The sequence below is a fragment of the Lampris incognitus genome, chromosome 1, assembly GCF_029633865.1.
Source record: "Lampris incognitus isolate fLamInc1 chromosome 1, fLamInc1.hap2, whole genome shotgun sequence".
NCBI classification, from domain to species: Eukaryota; Metazoa; Chordata; class Actinopteri; order Lampriformes; family Lampridae; genus Lampris; species Lampris incognitus.
Genome location: NC_079211.1, coordinates 132,602,322 through 132,622,715, shown reverse-complemented (window position 1 = coordinate 132,622,715; position 20,394 = coordinate 132,602,322). Strand labels below are relative to the sequence as shown.

At 44.0% G+C, this 20,394-nt stretch overlaps 1 protein-coding gene across 1 annotated transcript in view; it reads right to left on the bottom strand.

The window, feature by feature from the left end:
* The window catches only part of LOC130112456 (fibrosin-1-like protein), a 128,661-nt gene extending 108,481 nt beyond the window's left edge, over positions 1-20,180 (bottom strand). The window contains exon 1 of the mRNA XM_056279807.1: positions 19,628-20,180. Coding sequence (XP_056135782.1) covers positions 19,628-19,924 — 297 coding nt within the window. The 5' untranslated portion in view covers positions 19,925-20,180. The remainder of the gene's footprint in view (positions 1-19,627) is intronic.
* Positions 20,181-20,394: the final 214 nt, after the last annotated feature.

Here is a 20,394-nt window from a genome sequence, read left to right as displayed (position 1 = left end):
CATATGCAAAAGCCCATTTTTGCTCAGTTGTGACAGCAACTACAGCTGCAGGGGTTACATTTAGGGTTAAGGTTAAGTAGTGGTTAGTGAGGCTGCCGCAAAACGGTCACCACATGGACTCCCGACATACCCAGGAAATCTTTAATAATGCATCAAAACAACTTATTACTGATTCATAACACATTCATAAATTATCAACCATTAATAAAGCAACAAGTAACCACTAATATCCCCTTCATTTAGGTTACCATATCGCTTTTATTGTTTTTTAATCTTGCTGCAGATTACAGTATGACAACATATACTTCCAATGTATGCTCGTTTTTGTAAATAAATTGCGATAATTTTGCTCTCATCCAAAGTTATCCTTTATACTATTCTCTAAAACAGTGCTGCAATATGTGAATGGCACACTGTATTTTTGTTGATGGAGGCATGGGAAAAATGCATACATTTACATGGATCACACAGCAGTAAAACTTGTGTTGATTCGATGCCTTATAGCCTTTGGATTTATAAATTTATTTCTGATTTTTCCCTTTTTCTCCCAATTTAGTGGCCAATCCATCCCTGTTTTAGTTCAAACACCCACCCTCGTACTGCATGCGTTCACCAACTGCATCTCTCCAGCCGGCAGTCTCAAAGGAGTCGCCTCGCCACTTTCGTGACAAGGCGACTCAAGGCCGAACCACTGCTTTTTCCGACACACACAGAGACGCATTCATGTGACGAACACAAGCCGACTCCGCCCCCCTCCCGAAGACAACATTGCCAATTATTGCTGCTTCATCGAGTCCGGCAATAGTCGGATCCGACAAGACTGAGGCGCGAACCCCGGTCCCCAGTGGGCAACTGCATCAACACAAAGCTGATGCTTAGACCGCTACACCACCGCGGACCCCATAGCCTTTGGATTTAGCAAACGTAACAGATGCTTTAGGGGCCTTGAACAGGCCCCCGGCTTTTATCTGCAACACCTACAGTTCAAATTAACAGAGGCCTTAAGGCTCACGCAATGACTGACAGCTACTAGAGAAAAAAAAATCATGAACAGGTCTCTCATCTGTGGTGTGGTAAAATGAAATTAGCAATGGGAGGTGTGTTCTGAGCTCGCAATACAAATAAAAAGTTTATTTATATTCCCTGTTATTTCCCATGCATCCATTTTGGAAGCCTCACTGACTGCAGCAAATAGGATTATCAGTAATTGGACACCTTTAGAAATGCTGTAAAATAGATTCTCACTAGTGCCAAGCAATACATGGCATTTACAGGGAATTTTACACCAATTGCCATATTTAAGGATCTAACGAAAGCTCATTGCATTGAATATGTTTGATGATGTACTATATCATGTATTATATCATGAAGTATTATATCAAACTAGAACTAGATTTCAAATAATGCTCATTCAAATATGTCAGACCTCATTTTGTGATAAATTTGAGGTAATACAGTCTTGTTATAATTAATTTAGACAACAAAATTGTGTATCACGATAAGACAGTATTCGAATTTCATCCTGATACAAAGTCACTGAAAGACAGCTAACAATATAACTTCATCATTACCCAGCCATACTCCATCCTATGAAATATTAGAAAAATTCCTCACTTGTGTGGATGTACCTGTTATCTTTTAAACAGTACACCTCCTTCCGAATTGAATCTTCTCAAATGAGACATTTTAAAAAGGAGTCGTTTCCGTTTCAGAAAAAAGATGTAATTATATCAAATTATACTGTGGATAAAATATCTATGTGTAAACAAGCGGAGCTGGATAGAAATGTGCTGACGACTGTCTGCACCGATGCACTCTAATGCTGAACCATCGCTCGGCTCAGCTGGGTTCGCCCGTTTCCGGGTTGTGTGTCACTCTGGTCTATTTACAGCTCAAGATGTGAGGACACATGACAATGCTGTCACTCACTGTCATCCTCCACAAACACACATGCTCGAGCTGTCTGGCTTTACCCACTGAATAACTGACTGCACAGCTAGCTGGCAGACCGACTGACTGACTGACTGACTGGGATTAACTGGCTAGTAAGGCTGCACCGATACCGACACTTGTATCAGATATCAGGCAGATACCAATGAATGAAGTGTTGGCATCAGACATTTTACCCAAGACGAAAAGCCATGAGTAACATGCCCTAAATAGAAGCAAAATAGCATAATTTACTGCCTTTTTAGCACATGGACACCCATATTTTGATTATGGTGGGTAGAATAAACTGATTCTATCTCAGTTATTTTGTCAATTGACCCCAAACTAACAGTCTAAGTCTGCACTATTTGGCAAAAGTAATGGCTCAAATTGGTTCTCAGTATCGGACAATATTTAAAAGATTCATACTCAGAATAGGTATTGTCAGTGAAAAAGTGATATCGGTGCATCCCTACTGACTAGCACGCTAACCGACTGATGAGCTCACTTGCAGCAGGCTGACAAACCAGCTGACTGACTGGCTGACTGCCTGCCTGCCCCTGCTCTGGATGACACCACTGTGCCATTGCACCACAGTGCTGGAACAATCCCAGGATGCCCACATGTCCCACATGCTAAACATGCACGCCCCCCCTCACACACACACACACACACACACACACACACACTCACACACACACAAAACTGTCCCCCCCCGCCACCCGACCCCGCACTTGCATGTCTTTGTGTGTGGCTTCTTTCTGTCCTCTTCTGCCCTCTTTCCCTCCCATTGTACTATTGTGCAAACTGAAATTCTGGAGAGTCATTCAGACACATGCAGATCTGTATGTGTGTGTGTGTGTGTGTGGTGGGGGGGGGGTCCGTCTCTCCCTTCCATCCTTTTCTCTATCTGTCTCTTCCCCCTCTCAGCTTCTTGGCAAGTGGGAAGGGGAAATATAATTATCCAGCAGGGGAATTGTTTCATCAACACCTGGAGCAGATAAATGAAAATAGGGGGATTTATGTACTGAGCACAAGCATACCTCTGCTGCCAGGAAGCAATTAGGCAGGAAACTGGAATACGAGGGCCTCTCTCTCGCTCGCTCGCTCTCTTACACTTATCGTATTCTCTCTGGCTCTCCAATGTGCTCTCTCTCTCTCTCTCTCTCTCCTCTCTCTCTCTCTCCTCTCTCTCTCTCTCTCTTCTCTCTCTCTCTCTCTCTCTCTCTCTCTCTCTCTCTCTCTCTCTCTCTCTCTCTCTCTCACTCGTCTCTCTCTCTCTCTCTCTCTCTCTCTCTCTCTCTCTCTCTCTCTCTCTCTCTCTCTCTCTCTCTCTCTCTCTCTCTCTCTCTCTCTCTCTCTCTCTCTCTCTCTCTCTCTCTCTCTCCTCTCTCTCTCTCTCTCTCTCTCTCTCTCTCTCTCTCTCTCTCTCTCTCTCTCTCTCTCTCTCTCTCTCTCTCTCTCTCTCTCTCTCTGCCCATGTCTCTCTGTCAGGGTTCACTTCACACCCGCAGCTCATTTAGAGAATCAATTGAAGGTGAGACTTGGGGAGTCAGCATGACCCACGTCTGGAAGAGAAGGATGTGTTCATTCGCACAAAGTGTCTCATTAGCGCCTGGTAACCCAGTGTCTGCAAGGAATCGGGATCTAACATCCAAGACCTTATTTGGTTTTGGTGGCTCTGTGTTGGGGGGGCGGGGGGGGGGAGATGGGTTTGAGGTGTAGCTACCGATAAATGAGCAACCACAGATTGATGACTATGTTGGTAATCAAATAATTGATCTATTATTCTGAAGCTTAATCAACCTAAGTGGATAAGAAAAAGTACTTTTTTATTTAAGAGCAACAGTGTAATGTAAAATGCAATTTTGTAATATGCTCAAATTTATCCCTGTTTTATTGCGGGGACGTTTATTATTCTTTTGATGTTAGGTGACCTTGAAAGGCTCCAATCAAATAAAATTACAGATTTGCAGGCAGGATGCTTTCTGTTGAAAATTGCCCCACACTTTGGGCATTTCCGTTGCATTTTTCTGGCTTCTGAGTGCTGCTGCCTCTTCATGTTGTTCTTCTTTTCCTTCCTCTATTGGTCTTAACTCAAATTATCCACTGCATCATTTCTGTGCAGCAGAAGTGATCATCTGAGTGCTTCACTGTCCTGCATAACAAACAACACTGTGACGCTTTAAATTGTAATGCAGGATTTTTTTTTATAATCAAGTTAACTGATTACTCATGAACTGTGACAGGCAGACACTGTCGCAGGTAGCTTGGTTTGGCCTCTACCTTCTGTGAAGTGGAAGCTAAATGGTATCGTGAGCTTGATGCTGTGCTTAGCACTGTTAAAAGTATTACAGCGATCACCACGAATCGCTATGCTTGCCCCCACCCACCTCCAAGGGGAGGTCAAAGGTCAGGGTAAGCCACAGAGCGCCACCCCTGGAGCAGGTAGGGGTACAGCAACCTTCTCAGGGTTTCTTCAGCAGGGCAAATGTTTGCCAAAGCAGGACTTGCACAGAGGTCACCACGTTAAAAAGCATTCTGTATTGTCCGGGTAGCGTGGCAGTCTATTCCGTTGCCTACCAACACGGGGATTGCTGGTTCGACTCCCCGTGTTACCTCCAGCTTGGCTGGGCATCCCTACAAACACAACTGACCATGTCTGCGAGTGGGAAGCTGGATGTGGGTGTGTGTCCTGGTCGCTGCACTAGCGCCTCCTCTAGTCGGTCGGAGAACCTGTTGGGGGGGGGGGACTGGGGGGAATAGCTGTGTGATCCTCCCACGCGTTACGTCCCCCTGGCGAAACTCCTCACTGTCAGGTGAAAAGAAGTGGCTGGTGACTCCACATGTATCGGAGGAGGCATGTGGTAGTCTGCAGCCCTCCCCAGATCAGCAGAGGGGGTGGAGCAGCAACCGGGACAGCTCGGAAGACTGGGGTAATTGGCCAAGTACAACTGGGGAGAAAAAGGGGGGGGCATTCTATATAAGCTCTAGGCCACCCTCCCACCACCACTTTCTGAGAGGGTTCGAAATGTTGGCTACTTCAATTCTGATGCGAGAAAACTCAAAACTTTCTTTTTAATTATGTGAAGGGGAACAGAGGAAAATAAATTGAGCATGGGCTGATCCTATTAAAAACAGTCTATTCTACTGCATGAAATGTGTTTTAATTTAGTGAAGAGAAAAAAAAATATATCAACACATGGCCCCAGTGCTGTGTAATTATTCTATTTGCTGCATATCCTGACAGTTCGACCAGGTTAACGCAAACCAGATGAACGGGGAGTAAAGCCGAGCTTGCTATCTTTTAGCCCCGCGCGGCCGAGGCAGCTGCTGTGTTCAGAGTCGAGGAGAGGTGGAATGCAAACAGTAGCGCGGTAGACTATTGTTTATGTTCTCTCACTCTCACACGCTGTCCGTTTTCTTTATTGACTCAACAACTAGCCTTGTGCTCGGTCTGTGCACGTGTTTGTGTGCGTGTGTGTGTGTGTGTGTGTGTGTGTCTGTGTGTCTGTGTGTCTGTGTGTCTGTGTGCATGTGCAAATTTTGATCTCATTCCATGCCTTGAGTGAAGCCCTGCTGGCTCCCAATGTCTTTCTGTGTGCGTTCCCCTTTTAGATGCACTGACAAAGTGGCCTCTCTGAAATGAGCTGTGTGGCCTGTTTGCAGGAGAAGCGGGGATGAATTTTTCTGCCTATGATCTATGGGTAAACAATCCAAACCTGCAAGAAAACAAGCAGTCTGTCACTAAGCGTGCCAACCATAAATAAGAAATGGGGCAAATGGCGACAGCGAGAGAAGACAGAGGACAGAGAGAGAGAGAGAGGAGAGAAGTCTGACGCTACTTCCTTACAGCTCTATCACCTAAATCCCTGTGTGTGTGGGGGGGGGGGTATGACAGAGTACTATCTTTCCTTCCACGTCACAGGTTACAGTACACTGGTGGCATAACACATCTCATTATGGCTCCCCTATCATTTCCATTATCACATGCTCCATTTTCACGCTGGTGAACCAAAGCCACACCACCTACTTTTATGGACATTTTCAACATCCATTAAATAAGTGCTGTCAGAGCAGCCTACCACCAGAACCTGTTAAAGACTGATAACATCTTGTACAGCAAGGAGTACTTCATAAAACTGTCATAACATTTGCTTGTCAAAATAAATCCTACTCAAACGGTTTTATGGTCTTTAAAGTCACTTTTAAAGATTTTTTTTGCATAAACCATTCAACTCCAGAGTCACCCTGGATCTGAAAGTGCACGTGAAATGTGTGAAGAGCAGTAGGTGTAATCTTTTTGCCCTGCATTAAAAAAAAATCTGCATTTTGTAGGAAATGTGGTTGTTATAGCATACTTGTCAGGATGTGCTGTGAAAATGAGAATGGTCTGAATGTAATCAATGAGTCTTCACAAGCGTTACCGGGACAAATTCCTCCACGTTTTTTGCACTTGGCGATCAAAGTAACTGATTTAATACCGATCTTCCGAGGGAAGCCCGAGGGTGGGTGAAAAGCCTTATTTCAATGGCATATTGTAGTGCGGCGGGATTTTTCTTGAGCTGACATGCAAATGTCAGCCAGACAGTGAATGGAAGAGAAGTGGCAGAGAGAAGGAGAAAGATTCCTCATTGCATAACCCCGCTCTTATCTAAGCTCTATTATCTCGGCTATTGTATGACTGCCAAAGCCATCACATAATACACTGAGTTTCTGATTCACTCTTGTTCACATTTGCGCACAAACAAACACAACTGTAGATGCGATAATGCGCGGGCGTATGCATGTGCGGACACACACATATATAGACGTACGTGCACGTAGGCATGCCCATCCAAACACACACAAAGGTTAGTTCACATTTAACCTGCTGCAGCAGAGAAGAGGTCGCTGTCCTTAATGTCGTCTCTGGCTTAATGACATCCCTGAACTCTGAAATCCAGGGGCAATAAGAATGATGAGAACAGTTTCATTTCTACTGGTTGAACTACAAAAATGAAATGTCGGATTCACTTAAAAATGTTGTGTTAAGTGGTTCCAAGGAACTTTGTTAAGTATATTCTAGATGCTTGAGCACATATTAATAAATTAAATCACTTAGCAGTTACTTAACATACCACTTGAAATAGCACCCCTCCACCCCCATTTTTCTCCAAGCCATCCCGGTCATTGCTCCAACCCCTCTGCCGATCCGGGGAGGGCTGCAGACTACCACATGCCTCCTCTGATACATGTGGAGTCGCCACCCGCTTCTTTTCACCTGACAAGGACAAGTTTTGTGAAGGAGACGTAGCGCGTGGGAGGATCACGTTGTTCCCCACAGTTCCCCCTCCCCGCCGAACAGGTGCCCCGACTGACCAGAGGAGGCGCTAGTGCAGTGACCAGGACACATACCCACATCCGGCTACCCACACACAGACACAGCCAATTGTGTCTGCACGGACGCCCAACCAAGCCGGAGGTAACATGGGGATTCGAACCAGCGATCCCCGTGTTGTTAGGCAACAGAATAGACCACTACGCTACCCGGACACCCAACATAGCATTTTTAAGCAAATCCAATACTTTAATCACCAAATACAACACTAGTGGCCTTTCTGTGTGGAGTTTGCATGTTCTCCCCATGCTCCCATAGGTTTCCCCCAACATCAGAAAGAGCCCCAATAAAAACATGCAGGACGCTCTCCTGGCCTGTCCCTGACCACAACATGAATGTCCACCTGGAACTGGTCCCCAGGTGCTGAAGGAAAGGGCTGCCCACTGCTCCTGGCTGCCCCTGGAGGAAGGACAGCAGGATGGGAAAATGCAGAGGGAACATTTCTTCACCCACCACTCCCTCCATGTGTGTGTGTGTGTGTGTGTGTGTGTGTGTGTGTGTTCTAGTGTGTAGCCGTAAGATGAACAAAGTCTCACTTCTCTCCTCTTCACATGCCTTTTTTTTTTAATCTGAGTGCGTGTTGTGAATTAAACCAACTAACTAATGCAAACAATCAATCGGCTGTGATAAATGGAATAATACACACACAGAGATAGGGGGGGCCAGGGGGTCTCTCGAGGACATGGCAAGAATCATATCTCGTTTCAGACCGCGGGAGTCGAGTGCCAAGCAATTATTGTCAGCGTCACTTGGCCCATAAAGATTATTCCCCTCAGAGCTGGTGTTGGTAGCTAGTGTCGCTAGCAGACGAGCATGCCGACAACTGTTAACATTAATTGCTTTCACACCGAGAGTGCTTTTTAAAGAAAACACGCACGGCAACGCCACACAATGTCACCACTGCATGAGTCACGGCCTTGACAACATCCCCCTCCTTCAAACTCATGACCACATTATAAGAGGTGGCTGAGAATTGTATATTCTTTAATACATTATGTAATGACTCATACCGGTAATGACACATTAGGGTAGTTCCCCTTTATTTATTTATCTATCCAGTAATCTATTTCACTTGGAGCCAGCATACAGAATCACTATATTCTTGATGTGAGAGCGATACGGCCTTGCGACCACGACATACTACGACTGCAAGTACTCTGAAGTATTCAGCCGGGTTGTTTGGAGCACAGCTAAAATGATCTGTGTGGACTTCTTCCAACTGTTCCAACTCCACAATATCAGCCAGCATGTTAAAACGTGCTGAACAGGTTTAAGAGGCCAGAAAAGTGATTGCTACGCTCAAACACAAATAAGTATTGAGAAGGGATTCACTTGAGCAATGTTGACGTGAGCTTTAGAGCGAGCCGGCTTTTCAGAGCTCTCTCTGTGTGCTTTCTGTCAATGAGGGAAAAAGAAAACAGCCATTACTTAATGAGCCACTTACCAGCTCCCTCTCTACTTAGGTTTTATTATTCTTTTTCTTTTTTCTTTTTTTGTAAATCCATCACAGCCCTCATTGCTAGTCATTCAATTCAAGCAAGTTTCCACTGCCAAGTACAGCATTATACATAAAATTAAATTACAGGGTCGGGAAAAACTTTAGCTGAATGACACATCAGGTTCTTATCCAGTCTGTTTGGAATGCACATTTTTACTTCCCTAAATGTTTGTTAACATTGCTTAATTATGCTTAATTAAGCAATGTTGGAACATAACGGAGCCATGACCCACCTGTGGAGATCACTTTTGGGAACGGGGCCCATCAAATATTTTGTGCAGTAAAATAAGCAATCAATCCTCATTACCTGTCAGAAGATAATTAAAAATCCTCTTTATATTGTTCATCAACACTGTGTTCCCCTTTTTAGTCTTTGATCATTGCCTACTAATCATCTAATGAAACACACAAGGCATGCTGACAAACATTATTTTAGTGATATTTTGGCATCCAATTAAATCATTAAGCATTATTTGCACGGACTCAAAATAAAATAAATGAAAATAAATGCTTTCTTTCCTTTTGTATCAAAAAACATAGGTATTTGATAAAAAAAAGAATAAATAAATGTGGCCTTTTTCTTTCTCTGTCTCCAAATAATGTGAGTTTGCTGTGGACATTATGCGACCCACCTTGCCCTCCTTGTGGGTCACGACCCACAGGTTGAAAACCACTGTGACAGACTTATTTGTTTTTGCTAGCAAAGCTCCTAATCCATCATAGGCCAGAAGAGATCATCTTAATCACTGCATAATTACATCCCGTCGCTCGCAACAATAAAAACACAGACAGGAACGCAAAAGGAGGTTCAGAAAGACATCCAGGAAATGGATACATATCTATGACAAGCAAGACCGCATGCATTTTTTGTGTTGCATTGTTTTCTGTAGCTACGTCATTGTAGCCGGCCATTCATTGTGTTGATTAGAACTGAGAGTAAAGATATGGGGACAGTGAGATGTTGTAGCTCATGGACGGTTTAGGCTACGGTCACACATGTGCAAAATTAACATTAGTGAATATTCGCCTCCCCTTCCCTTCCATTCTATACGAGTGAAAGGGCGAATAAAACATCTGCTTCTGGTGGCGAAATAAATTTGCGTCTTCGCTTCGCTTGAGTTTGGTGAACTTTGACCGGCGAATCCACAGCCTCAACCAATAGCAAAGAAGCATGTGGTTGACCCCCACTTGACTGTAATTGGCTATATCCAAAGGAATTGAATTAAGTGCAACTGGACTTGGTATATAGCCGTGAAGACGTTTCACCTCTCATCCAAGAGGCTTCATCAGTTCGTGCCTTTCTGACTAGACCAAGCTAGTCTGGCTGGTGATGAAACTAAGATATATCTGAGTTTCAGTCAGACTAGCTTGGTCTAGTCAGAAAGGCACAAGCTGATGAAGCCTCTTGGATGAGAGGCGAAACGTCTTCAAGGCTATATACCAAGTCCAGCTGCACTTCATTCAATTCCTTTGGATAACCATGACCTGAATGAATGAGAACATTCACAGACATGTAATTGGCTATAGTTTTCTTAGCCAGCCAGGATGGAGAAGACTTTGTTGCTGCGTCTAACCAGCTGGCATTGTACGACATTGCCTGTGAAAACTCCACAAGAGAGGTGCTGCCTGGCTGTCAGTGAGTCGGGAGACAGGCATCGAATATAAATAAATGGAACATTTATAAATAACATCAATTTATAACAGAAAGGTGAATCAGTTCATCTGGACACAACATTTAGTGGGAAAAACATTTCATCACTCATCAAAGTGACTTCTTCTCAACTGACTGCGGGTATATCCCCAACCTTATAAATAATATAGTTGCATAATGACTCAAACCAACGACTGGTTTCATATGCAAATGGGCGTGACCATTAACTAGAATTTCAACAGTCATGTGTACTATTCGCAGTGCTAACAGTGGTTAGCACTGTTGCCTCAGAGCAAGAAGGTCCTGGGATTGAACCTCAGGTCGTCCCAGGTCCTTTCTGTGTAGAGTTTGCATGTTCTCCTCATGTCTGCGTGGGTTTCCTCTGGGTACTCCGGTTTTCTCCCACCATCAAAAAGACATGCATGTTAGGGTTAATACTCCTGTCTGTGCCCCTGACCAAGGCAATGGAAAAAAGAACTGGAGCTGCCCACTGCTCCTATACAACAGAATGGGTTAAATGCAGAAGACAAATTTCTCTGTACGCAAAACAACTGTACAATGACAAAAATAAATTGGCTTTCTTCTTTTTTTTCTGGTTGCAATCACAGCAGTGTAAGATGGTGACAGATGTACTCTTGGTTCAGGGATGGTCATTCCCGCTTCACATAGACGGCCTATCTGACTCCCCATTCAAACCAGTATTCCTCCCTATCAAGGATGTGCACATCCTCATCCGTGAAAGAGTGGCCACTGGCCTGTAGATGGGTGTAGACTGCAGAGTCCTGGTCTGACGTGTTAGCCCTCCTGTGTTGTGTCATCCTCTTGGCCAGCATCTGTTTGGTTTCCTCAATGTACAAGTCACAGCAATCCTCCTGGCACTTAACAGTGTACACTATATTGCTCTGTTTGTGCCGGGGGACCCGATCCTTGGGGTGGACCAATTTCTGGCGCAGCATGTTTTGTAACTATTCCCCCATTCCTCTGTGAATAGTACACATGTCCATTGAAACTCTAGTTAATGATCACGCCAATTTGCATATGAAGCCAACTGTTGGCTTCGGTCATTATGCCACTGTATTGTTTAATAATATCCCCAGGGATACCTGCAGTCAGTTGAAACTGAAGAAGTCACTTAGATGAGTGATGAAATGTTTCTCCCAATAACTGTTGTGTCCAGATGAACTGATTCAACCTTTTGTAATTTCCTTACCTGGATTATTGAGCATGCATCAAGACTCCATCAATTCATATTTTGCGGTATACAAATAGAACTTCTACACCAATGTTCTTACTCCGTATTTGTCCATGAAAATATGACAACAGGTACAAGTGAGACAACTGAGTGAAAACACATATTTGTCTTTCTCTGGACTTCAGTGTACATTTTCCTGTCACAAAATCAACAACCGCTCATATATGAACGACAACCACAACTGCTCAAACACACTACAAACCAGCAAACTGATTTCCACGTGTGTCACATCCTGCACTGCCCACATTCAGCACAACAAGATATGAATTTCACCTTGGCAGGCGATGGACAGTCGCCTGTATTCGTGCATGTGTGAGCGCAGCCTTATATAGTCAGATGAAACAATCATAACTCATCAAAAAAATACTGACAAATGACATCTCGTTGAAAAACGGAATATAACTGGCTATCACCAACTAATGTCTTGTCCTTTCCTTCAAAAGAGTGAGTTGGGCAATATGTGAAATACCGTATAATGATAATCATAAGGAAATCTACACAATAGCTGCAAAAATGCCTTGTTTAACAAGCCAAATGAGGTTCATCAGTATTAATATCAAACCAAAAGTAGTTTAAATAAAAAGGTCTCAAATATTTCAGACCTCATTTTGTTTGAAATTTTAAGGAATAGGGGTGGCACAGTGGCGCAGTGGTTAGCGTACTTGCCTCACAGCAAGAAGGTCCTGGGTTCGAGCCCCGGGGTAGGCCAACCTTGGGGGTTGTCCTCTGTGTGGAGTTTGCATGTTCTCTCGTGTCTGCGTGGGTTTCCTCCGGGTGCTCCAGTTTCCTCCCTCAGTCCAAAGACATGTAGGTCAGGTGAACTGGCCCTACTAATTTGCCCCTAGGTGTGAATGTGTGTGTTGGTGTGTGTCTCGGCCCTGTGATGGTCTGGCGGCCTGTCCAGGGTGTCTCCCCGCCTGCCGCTCAATAACTACAGGGATAGGCTCCAGTATCCCCACAACCCTGAGTAAGTATAAGTGGTTTGGATAATGGATTTTAAGGAATAGATTCCTGTTACCACTAATTTAGACACCTACAATGTATATCATCAATTTCCATCCCATTACAATGCCACTGAAACATGATAAACAATAATACTGAATTACTGCCCTGCTCTACCAGTCACTGCTGTTCTGTGAAAAGCCTTCATTTCCATAATGATGACTTTTCCATTGTCTATACAATGTGTCTTTGACCCTCACACTCCTCGTACTGTCTGTTGTTGCTTGACGTTTGGACTACAGTTTCCTTGTATTGTTGGAAATCTAGAGATTTAAGATTAAAAAAAATTGTCACTCCCCTCGACCCTGACGTGGACGAAGCAGGTATAGATAATGGATGGAAAATATTTCACTGCATGCTCCAATTACTTTACCTGGCATGAGATGTTAAAGTTTTGCATCAGTAGGGACTGTTGCATGTAATATCTATAGTGTTGCATGTAATATCTCTAGTGTTGCATGTAATGTCTATAGTGTTGGCCTGTACGGCTTTGAAGCTTCTACTCCGTCCTTACTGCTGGTTGATTTTGAGCTTGCTGAATAGTTTTAAGCTTATTCACAATACTGCACTCATTTGCAGACACGTAGCAGAAGAGCATCAGCTGGATGACTACAACGTAAAATGAAAGGAGAAATACTTTGTTGGTGCGGTACTGTAATTATTTTCTGTCGGAGTATGTCTGGTGATTCGCTGCTTCTCAGATTCAAGCTGACACACTTCCAGTCAGACAGTTGCAGCCCCTCTCTTGGGTGGATATATTTAGGTCATTAGTCAATAGCTTGGACAGCTGCACTGTGGAGATTCAAGCCTGTATGTGTGTAAATATGCGTGTGCACGTGTCAGCGTGTGAACGCAAATCCGTGCACGGTACAGTACAAGCATGAAATTGAGTGTGAGTATGTGAGAGAGTGTGTCTGAGAGAGGAAGAAAAGGAGACAGAGAATGAATGTGCGTGTGGGTGTGTGTATGTGTGTGTGTGTGTGTGTGCATGCGTAGGTATTAGCCACACTGTTGGCCCCGGCCTGTGACAGTTGGAGAGATCTGGGGCCAGAGGACATCCCATTGGCATTAAGAAACCTCTCTCCCTGGGATGCACCAGCCAATAAGCAATGGCGCCTCGGGGGGGGGGGGGTGGCTGGGGGGGGCTGCCTTGTTAATTAAACCTGGAGTTGTTTGTCAGCAGCAGCATATGATGCACAGTGTAATCATGGTGAGGGAGGAGAAAACACGAAGCAAGATTTTTGCAACTCCCTCTGTAAATGCGTTGCCTCACACCGTAGAACAAAGATGCCAGGTAGAAGCCGGCTTTGACTTTGTTTCTCCCAGTAATGTGTTGTACCGAGTGTCTCCGCAGCTGTGCTACAAAGACAGGTTGTTGTTACTCTTGCGTCCTAGGCAATTAAAGCATCTATGACTGTCTTCATTTGACAGCAGCAGCCCTAATGGTTCGCTGTACTAACAGCTGCTAACAGCAGAGAAATGATGCCGAGTGCTGACAACGAGAGCTTTGAACATCAGGACAACAAAAATAATATGTTGTGAGATGTGTTCATTCACTTTACATGGTAGCCTAACAAAACCTGAATTCTTACTGACACGCTATGGGGCCTTACACGTCACCGCTGACGTTAAACAGCATCGGCGGTGGCTTTGAATTTAAAGGAGTAAGTTTGTAATAGGAATGTTGTCAGTTTAAATCTGTGGACCCGAGTGGAGAATCTGGCTTGAGAAAGTTAAGGAGTAACAAAGTCAACCAAGTTCACCAAATAACTAGGGACAAGATGTCAATGAGTATCAAGGGACAATTCCGGGCTTCTTTTACAATCTGGGTATTTATTTTCATAGCTTTTGCCAGCGTGGATTTTGTGTTATGACATTTTATTCACAAGCATCACTGTGGAGATTTTGGATATGGGACCACCATTAGACACAATTTTATAATGGCGTCTCACGGGGCAACACAACACAAGCCTTAACCCTGTACTTTCAACAAACAACAACAAATAAACCCCCCTAGTGTCTCAGTTCGATTGTGCACATGATTCCCCATTATCTATGACTTGTCAAATACCCTGGCCTATGGTTAGTGTATCGATGGGTACTAGGGGCAGCGTGGCTCAGGAGGTAGAGCGGGTCGTCTAGTAATCAGAAGGTCGCTGGTTCGATCCTCGGCTCCTGCAGAGAGCGTATCGAAGTGTCCTTGAGCAAGACGCTGAACCCACTAACTGCTCCTGAAGAGCAGGTTGGCACCTTGCATGGCAGCCTCCACCATCAGCGTGAATGGCTGAACATTAGGCATGCATTGTAAAGCACTTTGAGTGGTCGGTAGTCTAGAAAAGCGCTATACAAATGCAGTCCATTTACCATTTACTACTTACTACGTGTGTGGTAAATACAGGCCAGTCATTCCTATGAGTTGAACCAGGAACTAACTCGGAAATGCAATCAACCATTGATCATATCTGACATTTCAAGGGATAATCTTTAACCGAAACTGTCATTTTCACTGCCAAATATGTGGTTTAGATAATTGGGTTAAATTGGACTTGTTGGAATAATGTCTGATGCTTGTGTTCAGTTATCCCATAAGAGGACATTGTAGAGCCGAGTCTAGCATTGGTCCCATGTCCAAAATCTCCAAAATGAAGCCAGAGGGTGAAATTATGTCATCAAGTATACTCACAATGGCCAAAACTATGAAAATAAGACCCAGGTTGTAAAAAAACAACAAAAAAAACAGAACTATCCAGTAATGCATGTGTAGCAGTGTGACCCCGAAAACACACGAGAAAACGAGAGAGAAGGAAAGGAAAGAAAGAGCAAGAAAGAAAAGAAAGCATCAAAAAAAAAAAAAGAGTGGATCTCATTGAGAGCGTCTATTTATGAAACTAATTTTTGTCCCAGAAATCCACACATATGGCCTTGTGGCTCCGTGCCATGGACTTTGTGTAATATCATTGAATCAACTGAATCAAAATCCCCATTAGAGTGAATTTTGAAACTCGTGTTGCGGAACGAAAAGCGCCAAACAAATCTGTAAATTCGTGTCAAAGCAGATGAACATAAGGATTATGGATTAACAAGAGGGGATTTGCCTCTCAGACGTCACTCACAGAGCAAGGAGAGCAAATCAAACATCTTATTACTATTGTGACAGATGGATAATTGCGGCATTTTATTACCAGCTCACTTGTTTGATACCCTCGGGGAGATTTCTGAAGAGGGTAAGTCAGATGGGCTAATTGTTTTGCGTTTGTGCTGCCGGCTGAAAACCTTGCATCTCTGAAATGTCAACTTTTCAGCAATTGAGAAAAACGGTATTATATTATCATCACAATATTATTTTCAAGGTGATAGTCATCCATCTTTAGTTTTCCAAATAAGATTTTAAACTATTTCATAAGGATATTGTTTTGTTTGTTTTTTTAGATTTTCTCACTTCATTACGAAGCATGCAATTCAGTTCAGTGAGGTTACAGGGCTTTCCCCTGACAACAGTGATGACTTCACCATTAGCATCAAATGACTGACTGTTCTTGCATCCGAATTAAGATTATTGAATCATCCCTCGCGTTTTATAATCGCAAGGAGGTGCGCGCGACAAAGCAGGGTACCTTGCACAGTCGACGTGCACATGTAGGTAAACGGCTTCCCTGCAGAAAGGAGGAGATCCAAAGTAAATAAACACACTATATTCAAATGCGGCCACTGCTTGCAAAGTGCTTTCAGCTGTAATGAAATAGGTTACGGGAGCAGGAATCACGGCATACGGCGTAAACCTTCATTCATCGAGGAAGGCTTGATCCGAGTGGTGCAAAGCTAGAATCTCAACAACAAAAAGAAGAGTGTGTTTCGAGCTCACTTGAATAAACAGGGCTGGTTTAAAAAAAAAAAAAAAGAGTTTCTCGTACATGCAAACCCATCCACAAAGGGAGACTTTCAGAGTAGGACAGTCACGGGCGAAAAAAATCTGGGTTAGAAAGTAAACGAAGAAGACCTTCCTTCCCTTAAACACTTTTTGTAAGTTAACCTTAAGCATGGAAATTAACCCCTTACATCTCCAGTCACCTCATGTCTACTCTACACCACAACTGTAAACTACTGCACAACAGAGTCCATATATTTTTTACTTAACACTGTAAAGACGAGTCTCTTTTCTTTGCAGCACTTTTCATAACTTTCTTTTTTCCTCTCCCACAAGGTGCTTTGCAGGGCCACAAAGGGTTTAAAAACACGAAAGAACAAACTGTGGTATGTTGAGCAGGCAAATTCAGTGGACCTCGGCAGCACAGGAGATTGATGTCACTGAAGTGTGAAAGAGAACAGGGGCAGCGGAGTGCTAATGAGACAGCATCCTGGCTGAACCGAGCAGAAAACAAAACAGCCATATTGGCAATCAGTCACTTACAAGGGGGGTCAAGAAGACCAAACACTCTCTCCACGCGCAGCGCTGTGGGCTCACGATGCAAAAGGTTAGCGTTATTCTCTGGCTAAGTGCTGCTGTGTCCTCTGGATAATTGATAAGCAATTACCACGGACGTTGGGGGCGATGAGCTCCACTCAGGCGCGCATTGTCAGGTGAAAGCTTGAATAATGACTGATAAAGACAGAAGACAGTTCCGCTATCTATACATTACAAGTACTGTAGTTTGCACGCCTTAAATCTTGCAATAAAAGCTGTCACGCCAATTTAGAAAGAACATCAAAACGGGCATATTATACTATCACAAGGCATGCGTCCAATCAATGTCACTTAACTTGAGATTAATGAGCGTTGGATGTTGACGGTTTTCACCACACAGTGCATGGAACTCAAGGGGCAAAACGCAAACAGCGTAACTACACACAACCCTTCACTTAATTGTTCCATATCCATCAACATCATTTAATAACCACAGGCCTTTTGCATGCAAATTACAACAATTACCAACAAGTGGCTGGTTTGTGAGTATCACTTCACATCGCGCTGCAACACGCCTCATTGCTTCGGCCTTGAAACACAGCTTCCAGGTGGAGTGCATTGTTTCCTGTGTATTTATTTAGTACCTATGAAGCCCCACAGCAATAAAGTCTGGCAGCACCGCTAAAGAGAGCGTGATACTAAAACAGAGTACAATTTCACCAAACTTACCCCTAAAGTACAGCAGTAGGTTAAGTCCAGGTGTGAAGATTAAAAGGTTCGCTATTATGATAAAGTATCCTTAGAACGAACCTTTTATAGAGACACCTGGGAGTAAAGCCAGGATGGAGCCCAAAAGGTGGATGTACACCAAAAACCCTTATTTAGTTGCTGCCGAGTGAAAAAAAGAAAAGAAAAAAGAAACATGGACTTGAAAAATAACACCCCCACACTTAAATGAATGCTCTACAGCACATTAAACCCAGCACAGCCGACGTTCCGGCTAACAAGGAGAAAAGAAAGCCACTTTATTTTGCCATTGTAAAGTTACAACGAAATGTGTTGTCTGCATGTAACCCATCCTAGTGTATAGGAGCAGTGGGCAGCTGCAGCGCCCGGGGACCAATAAAGCAAACATTAAAAATGTTCTTCTTTCCATTGCCTTGGTCGGGGACACAGACAGGAGGAGTATGAGTATGAGAGTATCCCTGGATGTCAGTTGGGGATGGAGTTTTGTTGACCGTAGCTGAGACTCTTTATCGGCGTCATGCTGGAGGATGATGCCGATAAAGAGTACTTTGTTGCTATAACAACCTCAAAGTCTTCCATGGTCAGCAGCTGTAAGGGCGTACAGTGGGCGCTATGCAGCGTCAAGGCCAGGCTTACTCACATAGTATAAATGATCAGAGAGCATTACGCTTACGACTAGCCCTTCATACCTAAATTCATCTGCACGGACGCACACTTGCGTTCACACACATTTGGAAAGGCGTATTTGTGCAATTACACGCGTAAATAAACATACACATAAACACGCAGCAGACTCTTTTTTTATCCATATCTGCTTTCACACCCTACTTTAAGCACCGTGAAGAGTCTCGGCCTTGCTAGATGCAACAAAAAAAAAGAAGATGTAATCAGTGTTGTCCCAGACAGGTCAAACTTGTTAAAAGATGGGGAGGGAGGGGGCAATCTGATGAGCAGCTCAAAGCGAATGAACCCTCCTTTCACCCTTTGTATCCATATAAGCCAAAGGACAAGACACTTCCATGTCAGTAGTGTACTGCTAATGCACACACTGTGATAATAATATTATTGACTACTGACTTGGTATGAGGCCAGCATCACTCATGGCTTATTGGTGCTGCCTGGGGGGGGGTTAAGGGAAATAGGGTGTTCCTTGGTTTGATCCATGGACTATTAAATCCTGTCACCATGGATCAAGACAATAATCTCAGAGGCCACATATTACACCATTAGCTGTGGATATTAAAGCTAGTAATTTTTATTACAAGCACCATTATTTCTGAACTGCTGTATTCTTTACAGCTGCACAGTATCACTGAAATAGAGGACAGTCTGCCCTGGTGAAAATGGGACTCTCACCGGGCAGTTGTTCTAGTATCCCAAAGAGTACCCAGTTTTATTTATGATACGGATTATAAAGAGATATAAAAAAAGTTGACAGGATGTCACAGATACACATGCTTTTTAACTGAGTGTAAGCCTGCATGTGGTACAGCTTAACTGAAGATGACTGATGCAATAGACTCGCATCAAAGAATGAAGATATCAGGGCTGTCGTGGCAAGTCGTGGCAAATGAAAGAGAAACCGCAAAAATCAGAGGCCATAATTAAAGGAAGCCCGGCGTCAAAGCAACAAACACGCAGCACCTGTTTGGTTTACCCACAAAGAAGCAATGGAAAGCATCTCATCAAACAATTGCCTCCTCCAACTTATATATTAATCAAACCAGAGCTGCCTGCACAGCATGCATAATGAGTGAGCTCCTTACCTCCAGACAGTCCAGGCTTATGAAGCTGGTAATAGCAAATCCATCAATGATATCCTCTTCCTGGGAGCTGGATTCTCGTCTCTTCCGACGAGGGGGACGGGAGGATCTGGCAGCGGCTGTGGAGTGTGGAGCCTTTTTACCGTGCAGGGAGGCGGCATCCCTCCCAGGACTTTGCTCCCTATCGGAACAAGACGAATTGGGGTTTGGACTGCGGGCATCTTTAGCGCCAGCCTCCCGTCTCCGTATTCTCTCCCGTTTGGAGCGGGATCTCCGACTCGACTTCAATTTCCCATCCATGCTACCGCTGTTGTTGTTGTTTTCAATGTCAGGAGGAGAAGAAGAAGAAGAAGAAAAGAATCACTCTACACTCACTTGACGTAATCTGCCCCCCCCCCCAAAAAATAACACCTTCTAACAGTGTGGTAGGCTACGCTTTAAAAGAGACGACTGGCCGAGTGTGGATAACACAGGGTAATAACACTCCAATGACCTTGACTATAAACCTCCTGGATCTCCTACAATAAAGCAAAAAAATAATTTAAAAAAAAATGTTGCAAGTATCCCGTGCAAGGCGAGAGAGCGAGATGCGAATCCGCACGTAATTCGTCGCCGACCCACACACACACCACGTCGACGCGGTCTCCGTTTAAGCAGGTGCAAAACGCCGAAACAGTTGAAATTCGTGCAGCCCCACTTGGCTTTCAACTTTGTTGCATCGGCATAACGCAAATGCACGGCCGTAACCTAGCTGCATGCCGCAGACAGCG